This window comes from Lissotriton helveticus, chromosome 2_1 (assembly GCF_964261635.1).
Source record: "Lissotriton helveticus chromosome 2_1, aLisHel1.1, whole genome shotgun sequence".
In the NCBI taxonomy this organism is placed as follows: domain Eukaryota; kingdom Metazoa; phylum Chordata; class Amphibia; order Caudata; family Salamandridae; genus Lissotriton; species Lissotriton helveticus.
The window spans coordinates 1,505,949,531-1,505,969,770 of NC_136059.1; the positions used below are offsets into that span (position 1 = coordinate 1,505,949,531).

Genomic DNA, 20,240 nt, shown 5'->3' on the forward strand with positions numbered 1-20,240 from the left:
CATAGACATGTGGTATAGAAACATGGCACTGGAACAGGTAGATACAAACACAGTGACAGGGAGACAGGGACACTGGGCAGACCCCCCAGGATATAGCGGCATGGATAGGCAAATTTAGCGGCACAAAAATGAAAATTTAGCGGCACAAAAATGAAAATTTAGCGGCACAAAAATGGAAATTTAGCGGCATTTAGCGGCATTTTATTTTGTGGTTTTTGCAACACCAAACACAGATATCTTACTGTTTGAGTTATTTGACAACATGGAGCTATGTACATTTTGTTTATTTACAATTCAGCCCATTTGTTTTAATTAAAAGGCATGTTAATCTTGGGCAAGTACGGTAAGTTCTTCCGAGCACTCCAAATCAAGACCAGTATTGTGCTGCTGGTTGTAGTGTAAAAACAATAATGCCCGGATTGATTGCTCTGAAAGGGACCGTCGTCTGGAAGAGAGAATAATTTTGTATATACTGTTGCTCCTTTCAGCATCTGCAGAGCTTGTGACGCAGTCCTTATACACAGCTGCAAGTTGGGAAAGAGCTGGAAGGCGGTCAGCCAGCCCACGCCAAAAGAGGTCGGTGTCAATAAGTCCAGAAACAGACACCTGCACTGCTTCTGGCCCTACATTGTCAAAGTAGAGGCGAAGCTCCTGATCGGGAACTTCGCTGAAACCAGGGATTGCTGAATAGGCACTCTTCTCATTAGGCAGGATGCTGAGTCGCGCAGGGTTGAAGAGGCGCACTTGTTTCAAGAATTGTAAGCCTGGCTGGGCCTCCCCCATGTATTTGGCCACCTTTTCTAGCGAATGTTCAAAAGCTTCATTAAGCTGGGCTGTAATTTTTTTTTTCTGTGCCAGGCTTAGTTTTGCCCCTGCAGTGGTCTGTACAAACGGCTCTAGTGACTCCACAGTGAGGACTGAATTGTTGGTTAAGTTCATGTGGAGGTCCTCCAAATAATCGTATACCTTCATGGTAACTGGAGTCTGACTCTGGAATAGCTCCATCAGGTTTAAAATGCTTTGGCATTTTTCTGCCACAATGTCCAATTGGACTTTAATGCACTCCCTTTGGTCGGTGTTAAAAATCTTCTGTAGATTTTCAAGGGAATCTGGGGGAGACTTGCTGAGTTGCATCTCTGACTCCACAAACCCAGCATAGGCCTCAAAGTACTTGCAGTGGTACTGGACTGCGGCGAACCAAGAATTCCAGCGGGTACTGCAAGGGTCAGGTGCCACCCGTGCCTTCATCCCATGGTTCTCTGCAAGATGGTGCAGGTACCTTCTCTTTCTGCTGCCAGCCATATAAAAGATGCGGGAGAAGTACAGCAGGAAAGCATTCAGCTCCACAAAAGGCCTCCTAAATGACTCCCCAACAAGATTCATGATGTGTGCCAAGCAGGTGATGTGGATGGAGTTTGGGTACAGATTCCTCAACACTGTGTTGAATGCCTTGAGCATGTATGCCGCATTGTCAGTGTTGAAGGAAACAACGTTCTGGAAGTCTATGCTGTACTCTGTGAGCACCTTTACAACAGCTTGCGCTACAGTCCCATGGTTGCACTGGGATAGGAAGACTGTGTCCACCAGGTAGGTTTGGATCTGACGGTCACCCTGCGGAGAGACTACTCCAACTAGCACATTCAAAACACACCGCCCTTCGACATCTGGTGTTTCGTCAAAGATAACGCTAATCTTCTGATCTTTCAATAGCTCTTTCAGCTCGTTCTTGGCACTTGTATATCTCTCTGGGAGATACCGTTCTTGCAGCTGATGACTCCCAGGTATCGCTCCACCATTCCGTACTCGCTCGTGCAGGAACTTGCGCAACACAGGGTGGTCGGTTTTGCTGAGCGGAATGTTCAACGCGGTGCAGACATTAACCCACTCAGTTATCATTTCGTGGTTTGCGGCACCGGCAGCTGTACTCTTGGTGAATAGCGAGTTCACTGTCATCTGGCGTGCACGTTTCGGCGAAGATTGAAGGTCAGGATCATCTGAACAGCGCTTCAAATGTTTTTGGGACCGCACATGCATATCCACAGTGTGTTTCCGGATGTGGTCCACCGCCACATTGCACACACTGCAAAACAGCACCCCACCATCAGCGTGCATCACATTGCTGTAGTCTCTGGCCCGGTCTGCTGCGGTTATCTGGGTGGGCAGATGTGATCTGTGCTTCACACCCTTTGCAGGCTGCATAAACTTCTCCATTCTGCTTTTCTTGTGGTGGCTTGTTGCTCCCTTGTAAAACAGAAGATCTCCCGGTTGTGGCGCAGTCAGTTAACTCACCTACAAAGATAGTTGGTATTACTAAAGACACCTCAAAGGGGGGAAAGGCAATTGTTGAAAGGAAAGTTCAGAAAGCGCCGGTGCTCAACGATAAGAAATGCATGCAACCCTGAGGCACAAGTAAAGTGACAAACGTGTTGGGCCATAACTGCAATGGTAAATGCCAGTCCCCGAACGGTGTTGAGCAAACAGACAGTGTGAAAAGCGCAGGGGGAAAAAGCCATAGCAATTGTTGAAAAGCTCAAATTAAGTGCCCGAAAATAGAAAATGTAACATGCCAACGGTTACATGGGTGGTGCAAATTCGACCAAAACGTGTCCAGTCAGCCACGTGCAAAGAAAGAGAAAGAATTGCCCAAAAATAAACAACGATGAAATTCCCCCGAGGTGCCCACAACCCCAAACTTACCAGTGCGCTGTGGCAGCTGACCCAATTCTGGCTCTTGCAACAGCAGATTCTTCCCAGTGATGCTCTGCAAAAGAACACAAGTAAAGAGTTAGGAAACTCACCAGGTGCCCACAACCCCAAACTTACCAGTGCGCAGCGGCACCTGACCCAATGGCAAGTAAAAATTAATGGCAAAGGGTCAGGATTCAGGACAAAAAAATCAGTAACAGTGACAGTAAAAAATCAGGCCAAAGGGTCAAGATTCAGCAAAAAAATGCAGTACAGTCCAGAGAACACAACAATTCCCCAGAACCAAAACAAACAATTATGACATTCCCCAGAGGTGCCCACAACCCCAAACTTACCAGTGCGCAGCGGCACCTGGCCCAATAGCAAGTAAAAATTAATGCCAAAGGGTCAGGATTCAGGACAAAAAAATCTGTAACAGTGACAGTAAAAAATCAGGCCAAAGGGTCAAGATTCAGCAAAAAAATGCAGTACAGTCCAGAGAACACAACAATTCCCCAGAACCAAAACAAACAATTATGACATTCCCCAGAGGTGCCCACAACCCCAAACTTACCAGTGCGCAGCGGCACCTGGCCCAATAGCAAGTAAAAATTAATGCCAAAGGGTCAGGATTCAGGACAAAAAAATCAGTAACAGTGACAGTAAAAATTCAGGCCAAAGGGTCAAGATTCAGCAAAAAAATGCAGTACAGTCCAGAGAACACAACAATTCCCCCCAACCAAAACAAACAATTATGACATTCCCCAGAGGTGCCCACAACCCCAAACTTACCAGTGCGCTGCGGCAGCTGACCCAAGTCTGGCTCTTGCAACAGCGGATTCTCCCCTGTGATGCTCTGTAACAGAAACCAAGTAAAGAGTTAGGAAACTCACCAGGTGCCCACAACCCCAAACTTACCAGTGCGCAGCGGCACCTGGCCCAATGGCAAGTAAAAATTAATGGCAAAGGGTCAGGATTCAGGACAAAAAAAATCAGTAACAGTGACAGTAAAAAATCAGGCCAAAGGGTCAAGATTCAGCAAAAAAATGCAGTACAGTCCAGAGAACACAACAATTCCCCAGAACCAAAACAAACAATTATGACATTCCCCAGAGGTGCCCACAACCCCAAACTTACCAGTGCGCTGCGGCAGCTGACCCAATTCTGGCTCTTGCAACAGCAGATTCTTCCCAGTGATGCTCTGCAAAAGAACACAAGTAAAGAGTTAGGATACTCACCAGGTGCCCAGGACACCAAACTTACCAGTGCGCTGCGGCAGCTGGGCCAAATGGCTCTTGAAACTGAAGTACAGCGCAAGTAAAAAATCATGAAGAAGGGTCAAGATTCAGGACAAAACTTGAGTGCAGTGACAGTAAAAAATCTGGCCAAAGGGTCAAGATTCAGGAAAAAAAATGCAGTACAGTCCAGAGAACACAACAATTCCCCAGAACCAAAAACAAACAATTATGAAATTCCCCAGAGGTGGCCACAACCCCAAACTTACCAGTGCGCTGCGGCAGCTGACCCAATTCTGGCTCTTGCAAAAGCAGATTCTTCCCAGTGATGCTCTGCAAAAGAACACAAGTAAAGAGTTACGATACTCACCAGGTGCCCAGGACACCAAACTTACCAGTGCGCTGCGGCAGCTGGGCCAAATGGCTCTTGAAACTGAAGTTTCCTCACACACACAGAGCAGATACAGCACAGACAGCAGCAGTGCAAGCTTCCCTCACACACAGAGCATATACAGCACAGACAGCAGCAGTGCAAGCTTCCCTCACACACAGAGCAGATACAGCACAGACAGCAGCAGTGCAAGCTTCCCTCACACACAGAGCAGATACAGCACAGACAGCAGCAGTGCAAGCTTCCCTCACACACAGAGCAGATACAGCACAGACAGCAGCAGTGCAAGCATCCCTTGCATAACCGGTACAGCACAGGCAGCAGCAGGGTGCGCGCGCACACACACACACACACACACACACACACACACACTCCCCCACCCCAACACCATTCCCTGCATAGAGAACAGTTACAACAAATAATGGAATGACATACATCACAATGTGGGGCTGTACAGTTTGGAATGGGGAAAAACAAGCAGGTATTGTAGAGTATACCAGGGTGCACAAATAGTGCATCATTCTTTCCTCCCAATATTTGTGTCTCCCCTGGACCCTGGAGTGCCTTTACAACGCAAAAAGGAGTTTTCCCCAAATCGGGATTTTTTGCTATTTTGTGATCGGGCCATGGTGTTCTTCTGGCAGTGTGCACAGAAGAGCTCAGCCAATAAAGATAAACTTTAAAAAATCCGCAAACATTTTCCCAGGTGCATACAAAATTTCCCACACGTAAAATTAGAGAAATATTCTTGGTATCTTTCCTAGCATGGCAGGGATTGCAAATGCTCAGAGCTTTCCCTGGCAAGAAAATCCCTTTGCAACCCTGATACCCACTGTGACTCATAGCGCGGACTTTACCCGAAGGTGTCAGAGCGCTTCACAAAAGGAACATAAATGGAACACAAATTGTGAGCAACCAAAAATACATGAGGTAGTAAAGGTAATAATGACAATTGTGAGCAAACTGAATACATGAGGTAGTAAAAATGTTGAGCAACCAAAAACACATGAGGTAGTAAAGGTAATAGTAACAATTGTGAGCACACAGAATACATGAGGTAGTGAGAATTGTGAGCAGCCAAAAATACATGAGGTAGTAAACAGTGCACAGGAAGAAAAAAGTGACAAATGTGCAGTTACAAGAGAGAACAAAGTATCATTTGAGGCGTAATACTGCAAAAGGTGCTAGACACTCAGGCACACGAACAAGCGTTATGTAGGCAAGGTGGCACTTGAGCAAGTATCAAAGATAAAAACATGTGCGAGCGCTTTACACAGTTTGTGGCACTTTTACTCCCTACGCTTTTAGCACTCCCTGCACTGCCCCCCTCCCACCCGGCCAGCGCTCTCCCAGAAACACGCAGCCCGGGGCCGGTCGGCCACATCTCCACTGCCCCCCTCCCACCAGGGCAGCGCTCTCCCCTATGTGTGCGGCGGGCCCCCACCAGCGTAGGACGGACCGGACTTACCTGTCTTCTGTTTGCCGGCCGGCTTTCCTCCTGCTCCGAGCCCCGGTCTCTGCTGAGGAAGAGTCTTCGTGTCGCTGCAGCTTCGTGCTCTCTCCTCCCCCTCTTGGTGTGGTGCTGGTCTTCTCCCTTCGCTCGGCCGCCGTCTTCTCTCGCCGCAAATGACTCAATGGGTGCCTCGCGCCTTCTTTTAAGGCGGAAACGGGGGCGACGGGCGGAAACGGCAAATTTCGCGGGCTTTATGGCAAATATCGCGGCATTTGCAGAGATCGCGCGATTTCGCGATTTTTTTGCAAATCGCGAAATCGCGATAAGCTGGAGGGTCTGACTGGGGAAGGGAGCGGTGGAGACTGGAACAAGGCCACGCTGGCGAGAAAGCCGTCTGAAGTACAAGGCACAGAGGCCACTGAGATGGGGATTGAGAGACGAAATACATGGCGGCTCTGGGGTCGAGAGACACTAGAAGAAGGTCATGGTGTATGGCTATCAGCGCCGGACTGGCCGTAGCAGACATTGGGCATTTCCCCGGGAGGCTGGAAGGGTGGGGGAAGACCTTGTAGCAGAATGTGTGCGTGGGGGCTATTTTGTCACTGGGGGCGGCTTTGCAGCGTGCAGCAATATCGCCCCCAAAGCAACAAAAGCAGCAGTGCTTTACACTAGCGACCCCCCACCCCCACCGTGGGAAGGGCTGGTCCCACACAATTGCCAGGGCTTCTTTGGGCTACTAGTCCGGCCCTGATGGCTATCATTAATTCAGGATGTGCAGTGCCACTTGGGGGCAGAAACCTAAGTATGGCCAACTTTTACTACCCTGATGGGGGAGGAGCACCCTACTTGCCATGTTTGCAATTGGGCCTGTGACACTCTTTTTACCCCACTGCACTTGAACAGGTTAGTTAATGAAGGTATGTATGAAGACACTGGGACATTATAAGACACAGACATGTTGTGGCACAATTACTCGAAGACAAGAATATTCACCCAGGCAAGCACTAGGGAGAGGAGATAGACAGTGATATAGGGGCACACAGGGGGATGTCAAAATACTAGGATGGAGAGACTGGCAAGGAAAATGGGAAAGGAAACAGGCAGGAGAACAGGAAGACTCTTCAGAGAGATAATATCCCACCACCGAGAAATATTGGAACAGGGATAAGCTAGGACACAGAGAGACGTGAACCCTCAGAGACAGGTACACTGGGAGACAAAGACACTGGGTCTCAGAAACAAAAGGCCCCATGTATTAAAAATTGATCCAGTGACAATGGTCGCTAGTTGCGCATTGTTGCTTACCGAATGCGTTTGTATCATGAGAACCGACCTATGTGCTGATCGGTCAGTTCACAAAATACCGAATCCTAGTGGGTCGGAATTCAACCAACCTTATAAATACTAATCAGGTAGGTCACCAATTTCAGCTCAGTACAATTGATTTCAATCACAGACATGGTGGCCTCTTGGGTCAGAAGACCATCAATGAGGCAATCTTTTTTTTTTTTTTGCAACCTGGTTTCCAAAATGGAAAATTGGATGCTTTTAAAAAAGGAAATGAAAACTCTTACAAACATTTTTTTGGACCAGGCAGTGGTCCCAAAGAACATTGTCTGCTCCAAAAAACGTTTTTATCCACATTCAAACATTTTATAGATCCCCCTGGGGACCTCTTCCCATTTACTAACGGGTTACCACCTCCTTTTCAAGGTGATGGTAATATATAAATGTTTTGCGATCAGATTTCGGCTGCAAAACTTAAATACATTGCAAAATATTAAAGCAAACCATAAGGAATGGGTATTTGGAAGAGATGCCTGTAACGGCCCTTTCAAATATCCGTTCCTTACTGGTTTTCTAAACCCATTTAATGATTCGCAAAATCTTTTCTGAATCCTTAAAGGGGCTTAGTACATTTCAAAAAGGGTTTTAACATTTGCAGAGCCTCCCATTTACCGAATCAGAGGGTTTGCGGACAGCACCAAGCGTAAGGGACACCAAGACTCAAAGAAAAGAGAGGGCAGGAAAGCCATAGCACTACAAGTGCTGAAATATAAAGCACCATAATGTAGTATAACATCATTATAAAATCATTATATCACGTATATCATAAGTATACGGAATAAAGCACCGCCAACTATGCATCATAAAGATATAAAAAGTCATCAAGGACTTCAGTAACCATAGGGCCATATGTACCAACATACCCTTTTGCGATTTCTTAATAGCGAATATTAAGGAATCGCTATTTCGAAATCGCAAAATGGTATGTATGTAGAAAATCGCTTTTTTTAGCGATTCCTTAAAATTCCTTAATTGTGATTAGCAAATTGCTCATCGCAATTAAGGAATAATTTCCCATTCATTTCTATGGGCCAGGTGGCCCATAAGAATGAATGTGAAATTATTCTCAATTTGCGATTCGCAATTTGCTAATCGCAAATTGAGAATAATTTCAAGGGGCAGGGGTGTCTCAAGAACACCCTGCTGCACCCCTGAAAATGACATGTGTGCGCATATGGAGCACATACATGCCCTAAGGGCATGTATGAGCGTCACATGGCACCTTTACAAATTGCTTAAAGTGTATTTGTAAAAGAAATCGCAAATTACCACCAACTACAAGTTGGTGGTAATTTGCGATTCCTTAAGGGCATTTTGGAATTGTTTTTTGCATCATACATTGCATTTAAGGAATCGCAAAATTTGCGATTCCTTAACTGCAATAGCAAAATAAGGAATGGCAAATTTTGCGATTCCTTATTTTGCACCCAAATACGTTCATACATACCATTTTGGCCTTGATACATATGGCCCATAGACCAGTTCAAAGCCTGAGGTCGACGGCATTTAGAAATCAGAGAAGTCCTAGCTGACTTTCTAAAACCTTATTAATATTCAGTTTGAGGATTTCCTAGTCCGTGTAACAATTGAATCCTTGTGCAGCCTTGATTTGGTTTCTGAGCCTGGAATCAGGCCCCAGCCATGCTCAGGAGCAAGGAAGACCATGAGTGACTATGGGGCCTGTCGCCTCCTCTCTGTTTACTCAAGGACCTGGTCGGAAGGGCTCATTATGGTACGCTCCATGGCGTAACAGGAGTATCTGCATCGGTTCCGGCAAAGTCTGCTTCCTTCCTCCGCCTGTCCTTCTCGAGGCCTTGCTGGCTGCCGCCCAGCTCCAGGTGCGAGGCAGGCCATGGAGCCCGCAGCCGCTCCACCCTCTCAGCTGGGCGGATGCAGGGCTGGTCTCCCCCGCGGCACTGGCACCAGTGGATCCGTCTCGCTGTGGACCCCGAGGCAGCCCGCGTGACTGAGGCCTCCTGCGTCAGGGCGCGTGCTGCTGGGAGACTGGCAGCCATGTCTTTGCACACCCCGCCTGGTGTGGCGGGAAATCAGGGCCGGCTCCGCGCGCAGGTGGAAAGATTCCAAACCTGCAATCTGCCAGGTTAAGGCAAAGGCTTCATGGGTTCGGAACACAGCTGCAGTGGGTTATTGCAGATGACAGCAGGTGTAACCTGGCTTTTAGGGAAATCTGTGGCTTCAGAACTCACCACAACAGAGAAAAGAAATGTCTGGCCTTTGTGGGGAGAGAGAGAGCTCTCAATATGATCCGCATCCTGGGATCTGTGGCTTTTAGTTTGGCTATTACAAATATGGCTATCCAAGTACATGTACATATTAACATGTAGGAGGCATTTTATCTGAAGCAGATTTTTGTAGTTCTCAAAAAAAGAGAGTTTCCCAGGGACCAGAAAGGACTGGGTTAACAATTAGTATTCAAAGAAAAGATTCCTTTCTGTGTATTTATTTCAAAGGGTGACCATGAGGCCTATCCATGTCAATTAGCTATTTTATTCATTTGCAATTGACGAAGGCAAGAAGTCAAAATTTAAGCTCCACACTAGGATGATTATACTTTTTACTCAAAGTTTATTTTCATAAAAGCTCATATTTAGGAATTCATTTTAAATACACATTCAATTTTACACTGTGGTGCTCTGGTACAGGTATATAACCACTAACTAACAATTCCGTATTACGGTTTCTATCACAGAATCACCACTTTATGATATGCACTCAATATTTAAAATACATCAATGGTTTTCTGATGATTCCTTCGTGTGGCTGGCTTCCGCTGCACTGGAACTGACAACCACTCGGGGGCCGCTGGGTACTATTTATACTAGTGCTAATTGATTAATTGCACTCTCGCCGGACTTGATTGCGCATTCTGAATCACTAAGGCGTCTCTGGTCGCCCTTTTTGTAGTTTTTAACATTTCTAGTGTTATTGCACCGGATATCGTTTCTCTGGCCGTGGAAGTGGTACCTGATAGCAAGTCACAGTGGCCATAACTGTAGTTTGTTGTTGTTATAGAAAAACTACAGAAAACGGCAGAAATTCGTTAGAGCCGAATATTTATTAATGGTGGCATTTGGGTTTCCTTGCGCATGATCCGAGATCATAATTTGGAGGGCATACCGAAAGACGCCACTGGGAGATGACACCATCTATAGTGCACCATTGATAATGTGCCACAAATAAATTATATAAGTAAGTGCAGTCCGGTATACTGTTATTATCTCGAGCCTTTCAAAGTACAAAAAATGGCGAAAGGAACTAAAATGTCATTATGATTCCAGATTTCTGAGGGCCGTGAATTGACTACGAACGTGCTACCAGATCAATTAAGAACAAAACGTCCCAAAAAATTACTTGAAGGACGTCTTTTCTTCTAACTTTAAGTAAGAATAGATTAAAATAATTTTGAAGCAAAAGCCCACTACTAGGATAACTCAAAATAGTGATCCCGCACTAATTATATGCATTCTATTTACTTTTTCAGAAAGAAGAAGTATACCTGCTTTTAATCTATTTTGTCCTGATGAAGGTGCATCAAGCATAACAAACGCACCGAAACGCGTCGACTTTTGGACTGTTTTAATGTGAAAAAAATGTTTTTTATCGATTTATTGTATTGATGTATTTTAAATATTGAGTGCATATCATAAAGTGGTGATTCTGTGATAGAAACCGTAATACGGAATTGTTAGTTAGTGGTTATATACCTGTACCAGAGCACCACAGTGTAAAATTGAATGTGTATTTAAAATGAATTCCTAAATATGAGCTTTTATGAAAATAAACTTTGAGTAAAAAGTATAATCATCCTAGTGTGGAGCTTAAATTTTGACTTCTTGCCTTCGTCAATTGCAAATGAATAAAATAGCTAATTGACATGGATAGGCCTCATGGTCACCCTTTGAAATAAATACACAGAAAGGAATCTTTTCTTTGAATGCAGATTTTTGTAGGTCAGCTTCATTGCAAAACCTTTTACAAATTTGGACAAAAGCAAAACAGACCTGTAACTTCAGTTTTCTGACTTCAGGTGAAACCTGGTTGGCAGGACACTAAACTGTATTTACACTGGAAGGAAGAGGTTCGCCGGAGTATGTTAAAGTTTAGAGTCTGTACATTTTCTGTGATAAATGGCTTTTTAACTCGGAAACAAAGGGGCTTATTCACAAGCCCCTTGCGCCACCGGCACCTCACCTTTTCCCATGTCAAAAGTGACGCACCTGTGGCACAAGGGACCTGTAAATATGCCCTAAAATTGTTTGCCAGGTGTCCACAGAAAACTCGACTATCCTAGATACCGGTGACAATACACAAATAGTTAAAAAAGGTTCTCAAAATAGTTACATTTCCTGCTAGTTTGATGTTTTCAGAGAGAAAATTAGATTTTGCTGTAAAAAGTACTCTTTCATAAAGCCTATAATGCAGTGTGACTTGAAAGCGTTCTGTGTGCTGAGAAACACCCGCCAGAAAAACACGCAGCTGTAATCAATGTGCGTTTGCAATCCGGAGATTGGTTTAGTTCAACCCTAAACAATAAATCTGAGATTACGCGCCAGGCAGAGTTCGTTATCCCCACTTTACCTTCAGTATCTGCTGCCAGGAGCAGCATTGCGCAGAGCAGGAGCACCACCTTCTTGTCCATGGCTGTACTGCAGAGACCTCAGCACTGGTTGGCTCTTCTGGGTTTCTGGAGAGTGGGGTGAATAGCGAGGACAGAGGCATTCCTGCGGCTGTATTTATTGTGCACATCCCCAAAAATCCTGTTTCCTGATTGGATGGAAAATGTTTGCGCTGCAAAACAGCGTTTGCAGGGAAACCCCCGATAACCGTAGACCCATTGTTCCTATTTCACAGAATGCCGCGAATTCTTGGAAAAGGCAAAACCTTTACTTTCGTTTTCATAGGTTGATAGTTTTCAACCGCAGCCCTTTAAAACATCTATTGCAACATTTGAAAAGGCATTATAATAAGCAATGCAACTTTCGATTTCAGTCAACCCCCGCCAGTGGTCGAAGCGGGCGATGGGAGTGGAAGGATATATGGGGCACGACGTAACCATACATTTTTAATTTTAGAAAAACGGTTCCCCTACTTTTTGTGAAAAGACAACCGTCCCGGGGCGGGCAATTCAGACAATTGAAATGCTTCCCCTGAAGGTAGGGCAGAAAGTCTCCTGTGCTGTGAAGCCGAAGCGCAGACAGCTTGTGGCAGCGCTCTAGTGTTCCAGGAGCGGAACAGGAACCACGTCACAGGACGTGGTAGGCGGAGGATGTAGTTTTCTCTGGCGCTCACCGCCAGAGGTAGCCAGCCCCGGCGCTCCGGAGAAATAAACGGTTTAAATCAATTAACCACTGCGTCCTTGCATCTTTACAGTGGCGACGAGTCGGGATCAGCACGCGACCCCATTAATTACACGCATTACGCGTGAGAAGCATAACGGAGCGCGGCAGAGGAGCCGGCAAGGCGGGAAGAAGCGCGAAAAACGGCGCCAGCACGGCCACGAGCCAGGAGGGGGCCCCACAGCTGTCCTTAAGCCCAGTAAAGGCCACAGCACGGGTAAATTACACCCCAAGGTGGAGAGTGAGCACAGCTAGAGAGAGGAAGACACCTGAAGGAAACCAACTAAGCAACCAGCCTTATTGCATCACTGTGAGCCCTCACAGGCGCCCCAGCACAGACAAGAGGGGTGCACGCTGGCGGATACTGCAGGCACATCGACTGCGAAGGCAAGAAGCAGCTCAGAGGCGGAATCTCTCACCACAGAGGGTGAACCGGGAGAAGACAGTGAGTGTGAGAACAGAGAGGACGAGGGAGGAGATCAAAGCGCCCCAGGGAGTCCATCCAGGAAAACTGTTGTCACACCTAACACCAGGAGGAAGGCTCCAACCATGGCGAGTCAGAGCACGTCTCTCACCCAACTCGTCCCATTCCTCACGAAAAGCGGAGAACCGGAAAGGAAATGGGAAGACTGGAAGAGGTACTTCCTTAACTATCTGGAAGCGCTAGAAGAGGAAGGCGAGACCGCATTCACGAGTCAGAGGAAAAAGAAGATCCTTCTCCATAATTTAGGTCCAGAAGGGCTCAGGATCTATGACACCATAGTGAAAGGAGAAAGAGCCGCAGCGGACACGGAGGTGTTTGATCACGCCATTGAAGACTTGGACGCACATTACAGGCCTGTAGTGTGTGTCGCCATTGACAGATTTAACTTCTTTCAGAGGAAACAGAAGAGCGGAGAGTCTGTGGACGAATACGTCGTAGCACTGAGGAAATTAGCAGTCACGTGCAAATTCGGGGGACTGCATGATGAATTCATCAGGGATCAAATTATTATGCATACCTCCAGTACCCACATACAGGAGAAATTGTGGGTGAATGGCGACGCTCCACTCAAGGAGATCTGGGCGATGGTTAAAAAGGCCGAACTATCGAAAAGGTGTGCCCAGGCAGCGAAGAGGGACGCCCAGGAATCGCAAGCAGTGTGTAGGGTAATGGCGCCAAACAGAAACGACCGTTGGAAGCAAAATGAGACGCGGAAGACGCAGGGAGGAAACAGAGCTGACTTCTCCACTAAATCACAGACGGACAGCAAGACACACAGAAAAGATAGGAACCAGTGTTACAGGTGTGGTAGCAGTAACCACATGGGAAACGACAAGGCGTGCCCCGCCTTCAAGGCCAGGTGTTCCTACTGCAACATCTTTGGACACTACGAGAAAGTGTGTCGCAGAAAACCGAAGAATGCCATAGTGCGCTTGGTAGACCATGATCAGAGAGAAGACTCCAGTGATCAAGACGACAAGGGTGAAGAGGAGGAATTCCTGTACATTGATGTCCAAGTTCTAGAGATGGACGGTTCCAACACAGACAGGCCTCGTCTCGACATGCACATAGGAGGCATACCCTTGGAGATGATTGCGGACAGCGGAGCGCCCATCTCAATAGTCCAGAGGCAGGTATGGGAAGACAACTTTGCAGCGAGGATCGAAGAAACACTCCTACCCATGGATGTGAGACCAGTAACGTACACTGGACAGAAGATCCCCATGCTGGGATACTGCCCGCTTTTATTTGAATTTAGAGGTCGTCATGCGCAGTGCAAGCTGTACGTAGCGGAGAGAGGGCCGTCTGTTCTGAGTTGGAAGGATCAAGGAGCATTGGGGATCCAGCTCAACCCTGGTGGCATAGAGAAGATCCTACTCATGGACATGGCGGTCAGGGAAGATGTGCAGTTGTGGAGGAAAACATATCCCAAAGTGTTCAACGGGCAGATTGGCGAGCTGGGCAAGTACACGCACCTCATCAAACTGAAGGAAGGGGCGGTACCAGTAGTGCACAGAGTGAGGAACATTCCGTTCCGCAGCAGAGAGGCAGTACAAATAGAGCTGGACAGGTTGGAGAAGGAGGGAGTCATCAGGGCGATAGAGAGCGCGGAGTGGCTGTCTCCCCTGGTGGTAGCCCAAAAGCCCAACGGCAAGGTACGTCTCTGCGTGGACCTAAGGGAGTTAAACAAAAACATTGTCATAGACAGATTCCCCTTGCCGCGCATCAGTGAAATGCTGGCGAAAACAAAGGACGTCACATGGTTTTCCACAGTGGACCTTTCGTCGGCCTATCATCAGGTTAAGCTTCATCCGTCGTGCACCCACCTCACGTCGTTTATCACACCCTTCGGGTGCTATGAGTTCGTGAGGATGCCCTTCGGCTTAGCTTCTGCCGCGGCCGTGTTCCAGAAAATCATGCATAAACTCCTAAAAGACCTTAAGGATGTCCTCTTCTTCCAGGATGACATTCTGGTAATGGGGAAGTCGAGGCAGGATCACAACGTGAAACTTCACAAGGTGCTGCAGAAACTGCAAGACAGTGGATTGACTGCCGAGTGGACGAAATGCAATTTGGGAGTGCAGTCGGTCACATACCTCGGCCATGAGGTGAGTGGACAAGGCATAACTCCGAAGAAAACAAACATGAGAGCCATCATGGAAGCGCCCACGCCGGAAAGAAAGGAAGATGTTCGGTCATTCCTAGGGATGGCCGAGTATTACAGCAAATTCATCCCTCATTTCGCAACAAAGACACACTACATACGACAACTGCTCAAGGAGAAGAACAGGTTTCAGTGGGGTAAAGAGGAGCAAGAAGAGTTCGACTCACTCAAGCGAGAAATGGGTACGGCCATTCCCCTCAAGGGATTTGACCCCGAAGCTGAGTCTATTCTCACCACAGACGCCAGTGACCGAGGCCTAGGAGCTGTACTAATGCAGAGAGAGGAGTCGGGAGAGACGTCGACCGTCAGCTTCGCCTCCCGCTCGTTATCGCCCAATGAGGAGAAGTTCAGTGTGGTGGAGAAAGAGATGCTGGCGGTGGTCTGGGCGGTAGAAAAATTCAGGCAATACTTGTGGGGTGCCAAGTTTCTCATAAAGACCGATCACAAGCCTTTAGTTCGTGTCCTGACGTCAAGTGGACATGACCATGCCACGCCCAGGATTGCCAAGATGACCCTACGGCTATTGGACTTTGTCTATGACGTCGAGCACATTCCAGGGCCACAGAACAAAGTGGCCGACTTCCTAAGTAGGGCAGCTGCCATGGACGAAGCAAAGAATGAAGAAGGACAAGAGTGGGAAGGATATGTGGTTGCCACCATCCAGGACACTGAAGAGGTAATAAGCGCCCAGGACTGGGAAGAAGCATACCGAGAAGACACAGACTTGGAGGCCGTAAAAGGATATGTTGTTCATGGCTGGCCCGAGAAGAGACACTTGAAGGAGGAACTGAAGAGATACTGGGAAGTCCGAGAGGAACTGTCTTTGGCTGAAAACCCAATGTTCTTACTCAGAGGGGACAAGGTGATTCCACCCAGGAACATTCTGGAACGGTTGATGTCTTTACTACATGAAGGGCACCAGGGCATCACAAAAACGAAAGCCTTGGCCAGACAAACATACTGGTGGCCAGCCATCGACGCGCAGGTAGAAAGACATGTGCGCTCTTGCGAGTCTTGCGCAAAATCGGACAAGGCCCAGAGCATGCTGAGACCCCCGCTGGGAAGGTTTCCGATTCCAGATGGCCCGTGGGAGATGTTGTCAGTGGACATAATGGGACCAGTTTTGAACAAGGAAGGCACTCAAAAGTACGTGGTGGTCGCCATTGATAGGTATTCCAAGTGGCCCGAGCTACAAGTCTTGGAGAGAGTGGATACTGAGGCAGTGATAAAGTTCCTGCGTACCACCTTTATCAGCGAAGGTATTCCGAGGATCATCACCTGCGACAATGGACCCCAGTTCACTTCAGAAAAGTGGACGGCCTTCACCAACAGAAACGGAATTGAAGTGAAGCACACCCCGATCTACCACCCGGCGGGAAACGGCCAGGTGGAACGCTTTAATCGTGTGATTATGGGCACCATACAGGCTGCCATTGAAGATGGCAAGAATTGGGAAGTGGAGCTGGAGAAGATGATTTGGGCATACCGAATCACACCGGGTAGCACAGGCTACAGCCCCTTCAAGATCTTAAGAGGCAGAGAAGCCTTCACCAAAGACAACGCAGCATGGAGGAAGCTGATTGTCCAGAGTAAATGGTCACCGGCGGTGGTAAGGAAAAATCTGGAGAGAGCCCAGGATGTCTACACGGCACACTACAACAGAAGAAGGAACACTCAAAGTACAGAACTGGACAAAGGTGATTGGGTGAGGGTGAAGCTAGCCATCATGAAGAAGAAAGGAGAGAGCAAGTTTTCACCTCCCCTCAAAGTGGTGGAGCCGTATGCCAGATCAGCTCTCCTGAGCGATGGAAAAATTTGGTCCATGGACAGAATGGCCAAATGCAGCAAGATACTGAAATGGGAAGACGAGGCGGAAGAAGGAACGGAGAATGTCGCAGAGGATGGAGGAAGTGTAAGTGGAGAAAGACAAGAGGAGTATGTGAACGGAACGGAAGGACTAACAACAGCAGAGGAGGAAAGAGTGAGTAGAGAGACAACGGAAGGAAAGAACAGAGGCATAGAAGAGGGTGAGAAGAAGGCCAAGGAGGGGAAAACAGAAAGTGCGAGAGAGAGAAGGGAACAAGAGACTACAGGAGGAGAGAGAAAGATTGAGAGAGTGGAAACTCGAGCAGGGCGGAGAGTCAAGGTACCGGAGAGATTCAAGGACTATGAAATGGACTGGAAGTAAGACTTTTAAAGTTTTGTTTATTGTGCATAAAGGGGGGAGATGTGGCAGCGCTCTAGTGTTCCAGGAGCGGAACAGGAACCACGTCACAGGACGTGGTAGGCGGAGGATGTAGTTTTCTCTGGCGCTCACCGCCAGAGGTAGCCAGCCCCGGCGCTCCGGAGAAATAAACGGTTTAAATCAATTAACCACTGCGTCCTTGCATCTTTACACAGCTGAACAAGCCTTCTTGCCAGGGTGCCTGCTGCCTGGAAGAAATGTAAATGTGCGCAACCGGTCAATCTGCACATGTAAAGGGTGCTTAGAAGCTGGCTTTATTTGATGAAATCACTTGAAGCATCCTGGTGAAATACAATTATTCTTTTTGAGAGGTATTGCAAGGGAGCTACCACCTATGCTGTGGAATGCGTGCTAAAAGACAGTTATAAAAAAATTGCTTCCTGCTGACACATATTTATTCTTTTTGAGAGGTATTGTGAGGGACCTACTAGGTAAGCTGTAAATGTGTGGTTTTAAGACAGTTATATAAAATAAATTGTACTACATACTGTCTTTGTATTACAAACATCTATATTTTGGCAGCACTTTTTTAAATCTTGAACATTTTTGCACACTTTGTAACAGTCTATCTTATACTTTGTGTAATGCAGGTTTAAAATAATGGCTTATATGTTAATTGTTTTTTCTGACATACTGGTACCTTGTAGCACTAAACATACACAAGCCACTCTTCTCCAACACACCACATGATTCAATTCTGTGGCTCTCTGGCGCAATTCATTAACTAATAGAGTTTTCATAATGTACAATTATTTTTTACAGATTACATTAACTTGCATTTAATTTTCATTTAAGCTGTGTGGTCTGAAGATGAAAGACCATAAAAAGTTGCAGAATATTTTGTTTTTTTAGACACTCCTTTGATCACCTCCCCACGCTAACTCGCCCCACCCCAATTACACACAGCATCACAGTTCCCATACCATTTTTTTAGCCCCTTCCACGTGTTTGTCGGCCAACGGCCGTCGTGAGCACTACCTCTGTAGTGCTGCGCACATCTGTTGGCCGAGGCTGCCCCGCCCACTCCGCTAACCCGCCGAACCGCAGCGGAATTGCCACTGCGGTTAAGCGGTTAATGCACTTTGACCACTGCACCTCCCACCCCGTTTCCTTCCTAAGGAGCCCTCTAAGTTAGGTACAAAATGTAGATAACACGTAGAGTGATTGGACATTAATATTTTAAGCTAACATATAGATCGTAATGACGAATCAATGCTATTTGTGATCAGAAAAGTTGATGATTAGAATGGCATCTGAAAAATCGCTCTGTGTTGAACTTTGACAAAATCAAAAAACATTTTTTTTTAAAAGCCTGTTACTTCTGTCAGCAGGGCATGTAGATACGTATGCCTGCCAGCCTCGCCTCTACATCCTGGCTGCTTTGTCGTCACCGATTTTCAGCCTTTATTGGATATGGCAGAACCTATGTAACAGCATGCCATATTTGTACAAGAATACATACTCGTAATGCTTTGCCTACTTCAACTTCTTTTTTAGGTCAAACCTGGGCAGCGCAAATACTGCTCTGCGAGGCATGCTGTATTCGAGTATGAACTTGAAGCTATGCCCATATTTTTCATTTGATTGTGTCATTGTCATTTGTAAATGCTGACTTCTGATTCGTGAATAGGCTTGTTAGTCCCTCCTTAGTACCACATGGTCTTCATTTGTAACCTCCCATGAGGACTGGCCCTCTTACTTCTGTTGTTACATGGTATGTCTTATTTAGTCTGTAAACATTATTTCTATAATGAGTTTCTCCTACTGCCGGCATGACATGTTTTCCTGCAACATTCAGCATTATGTGTTCTTTCACTTTGCATGAAGCCCGGGACAATGGGGGCCGCTTCTTTGAAATGGAATAGGTCTCACATTTACAAGAGTTTGAGCTATTGGCATTGTAAATGACAATGCCTTTTATTTATGTGTTAATTCTCAAAACAGATCAATAAAGGCATTGTCATTTACAATGCCAATAGCTTAAACTCTCGCAAATGGAAGACCTATTGCATTGCAAATGCTAGTTATCTTTCTGCTGACAGACACTCACTAAATAGACTATATGTATAGGGATGCACACCTGCAACAAATAGACTGTCAAATTCCCAGGCTGGAGCCTCTTCACTCTGTCAAGCATGCAGGTCACTGGACTCAGCAGGCCCTGATGAAGAAGGCACACTGGTCAGCTGGGCTCAGCCTCAGGCTTAAAATAAGACAGCTTCTCTACGTGCCAGGTTGTTTACCTCCTTCTCTTCTTTCGGATGAACCGGCAACCTAAAGCCCTAGGATGTATTGCCAAGTTCTTCAAGGTAGTTAGCCAAGTAGCCCGCCCCCTGGACTCTGTTTTTCTCTGCAGAGGTGTACAGAGTTCCTCCAAATGCTTAATGTGTAAAATAACAGGTGCCTGTACACTAAGCTTTTCTCAGAAGCCCATATCCAGCACTGACGAATGTCGGGATTACCAAATAGCAAGGGTTTGTTGTCTTGATTCCACCTCATACCTCTTTCTTCTATCATGAAACATTTCCTGGCCTCTTATTTCAGTCTTGCAGTTCCTTTTTATCCCTGTTTTCTTCTTTCGTTGCTAATTTACAGGCTTTCTCTTCTTCCCCATTTCCTCCTTCTGTGTTTTTCTCTCTCCTGCCATGGTTCAATGTCTGATGAGGAAAACTAAGTTCCAGTCCGCAAAAATTAGTGTTTTTGGCCCCATGTAGAATGACTATCTCAAAGTAAGCACGGATTAATCCTAGAAACAAAATGAATTCTGAATAAGCCAAAGGAGGTATCTTCACATTTGTCATTTTAAAGATCCACCTTAAGCAGTTGAAGAGGAAAAGTAATCTTTATTGTAGAGTAAACACAGGTACCTCCAGCTGAGC

The 20,240-nt window shown here is 46.5% G+C and overlaps 1 protein-coding gene across 1 annotated transcript in view; it reads right to left on the minus strand.

Annotated features, from left to right (window-relative positions):
* Positions 1-11,841, minus strand: part of LOC144819819 (C-X-C motif chemokine 10-like) — a 38,419-nt gene extending 26,578 nt beyond the window's left edge. Inside the window, exon 1 of the mRNA XM_078677547.1 lies at positions 11,711-11,841. Within this exon, the coding sequence (XP_078533673.1) occupies positions 11,711-11,771 (61 nt within the window). The 5' untranslated portion in view covers positions 11,772-11,841. The remainder of the gene's footprint in view (positions 1-11,710) is intronic.
* Between the last annotated feature and the right edge of the window lie 8,399 nt (positions 11,842-20,240).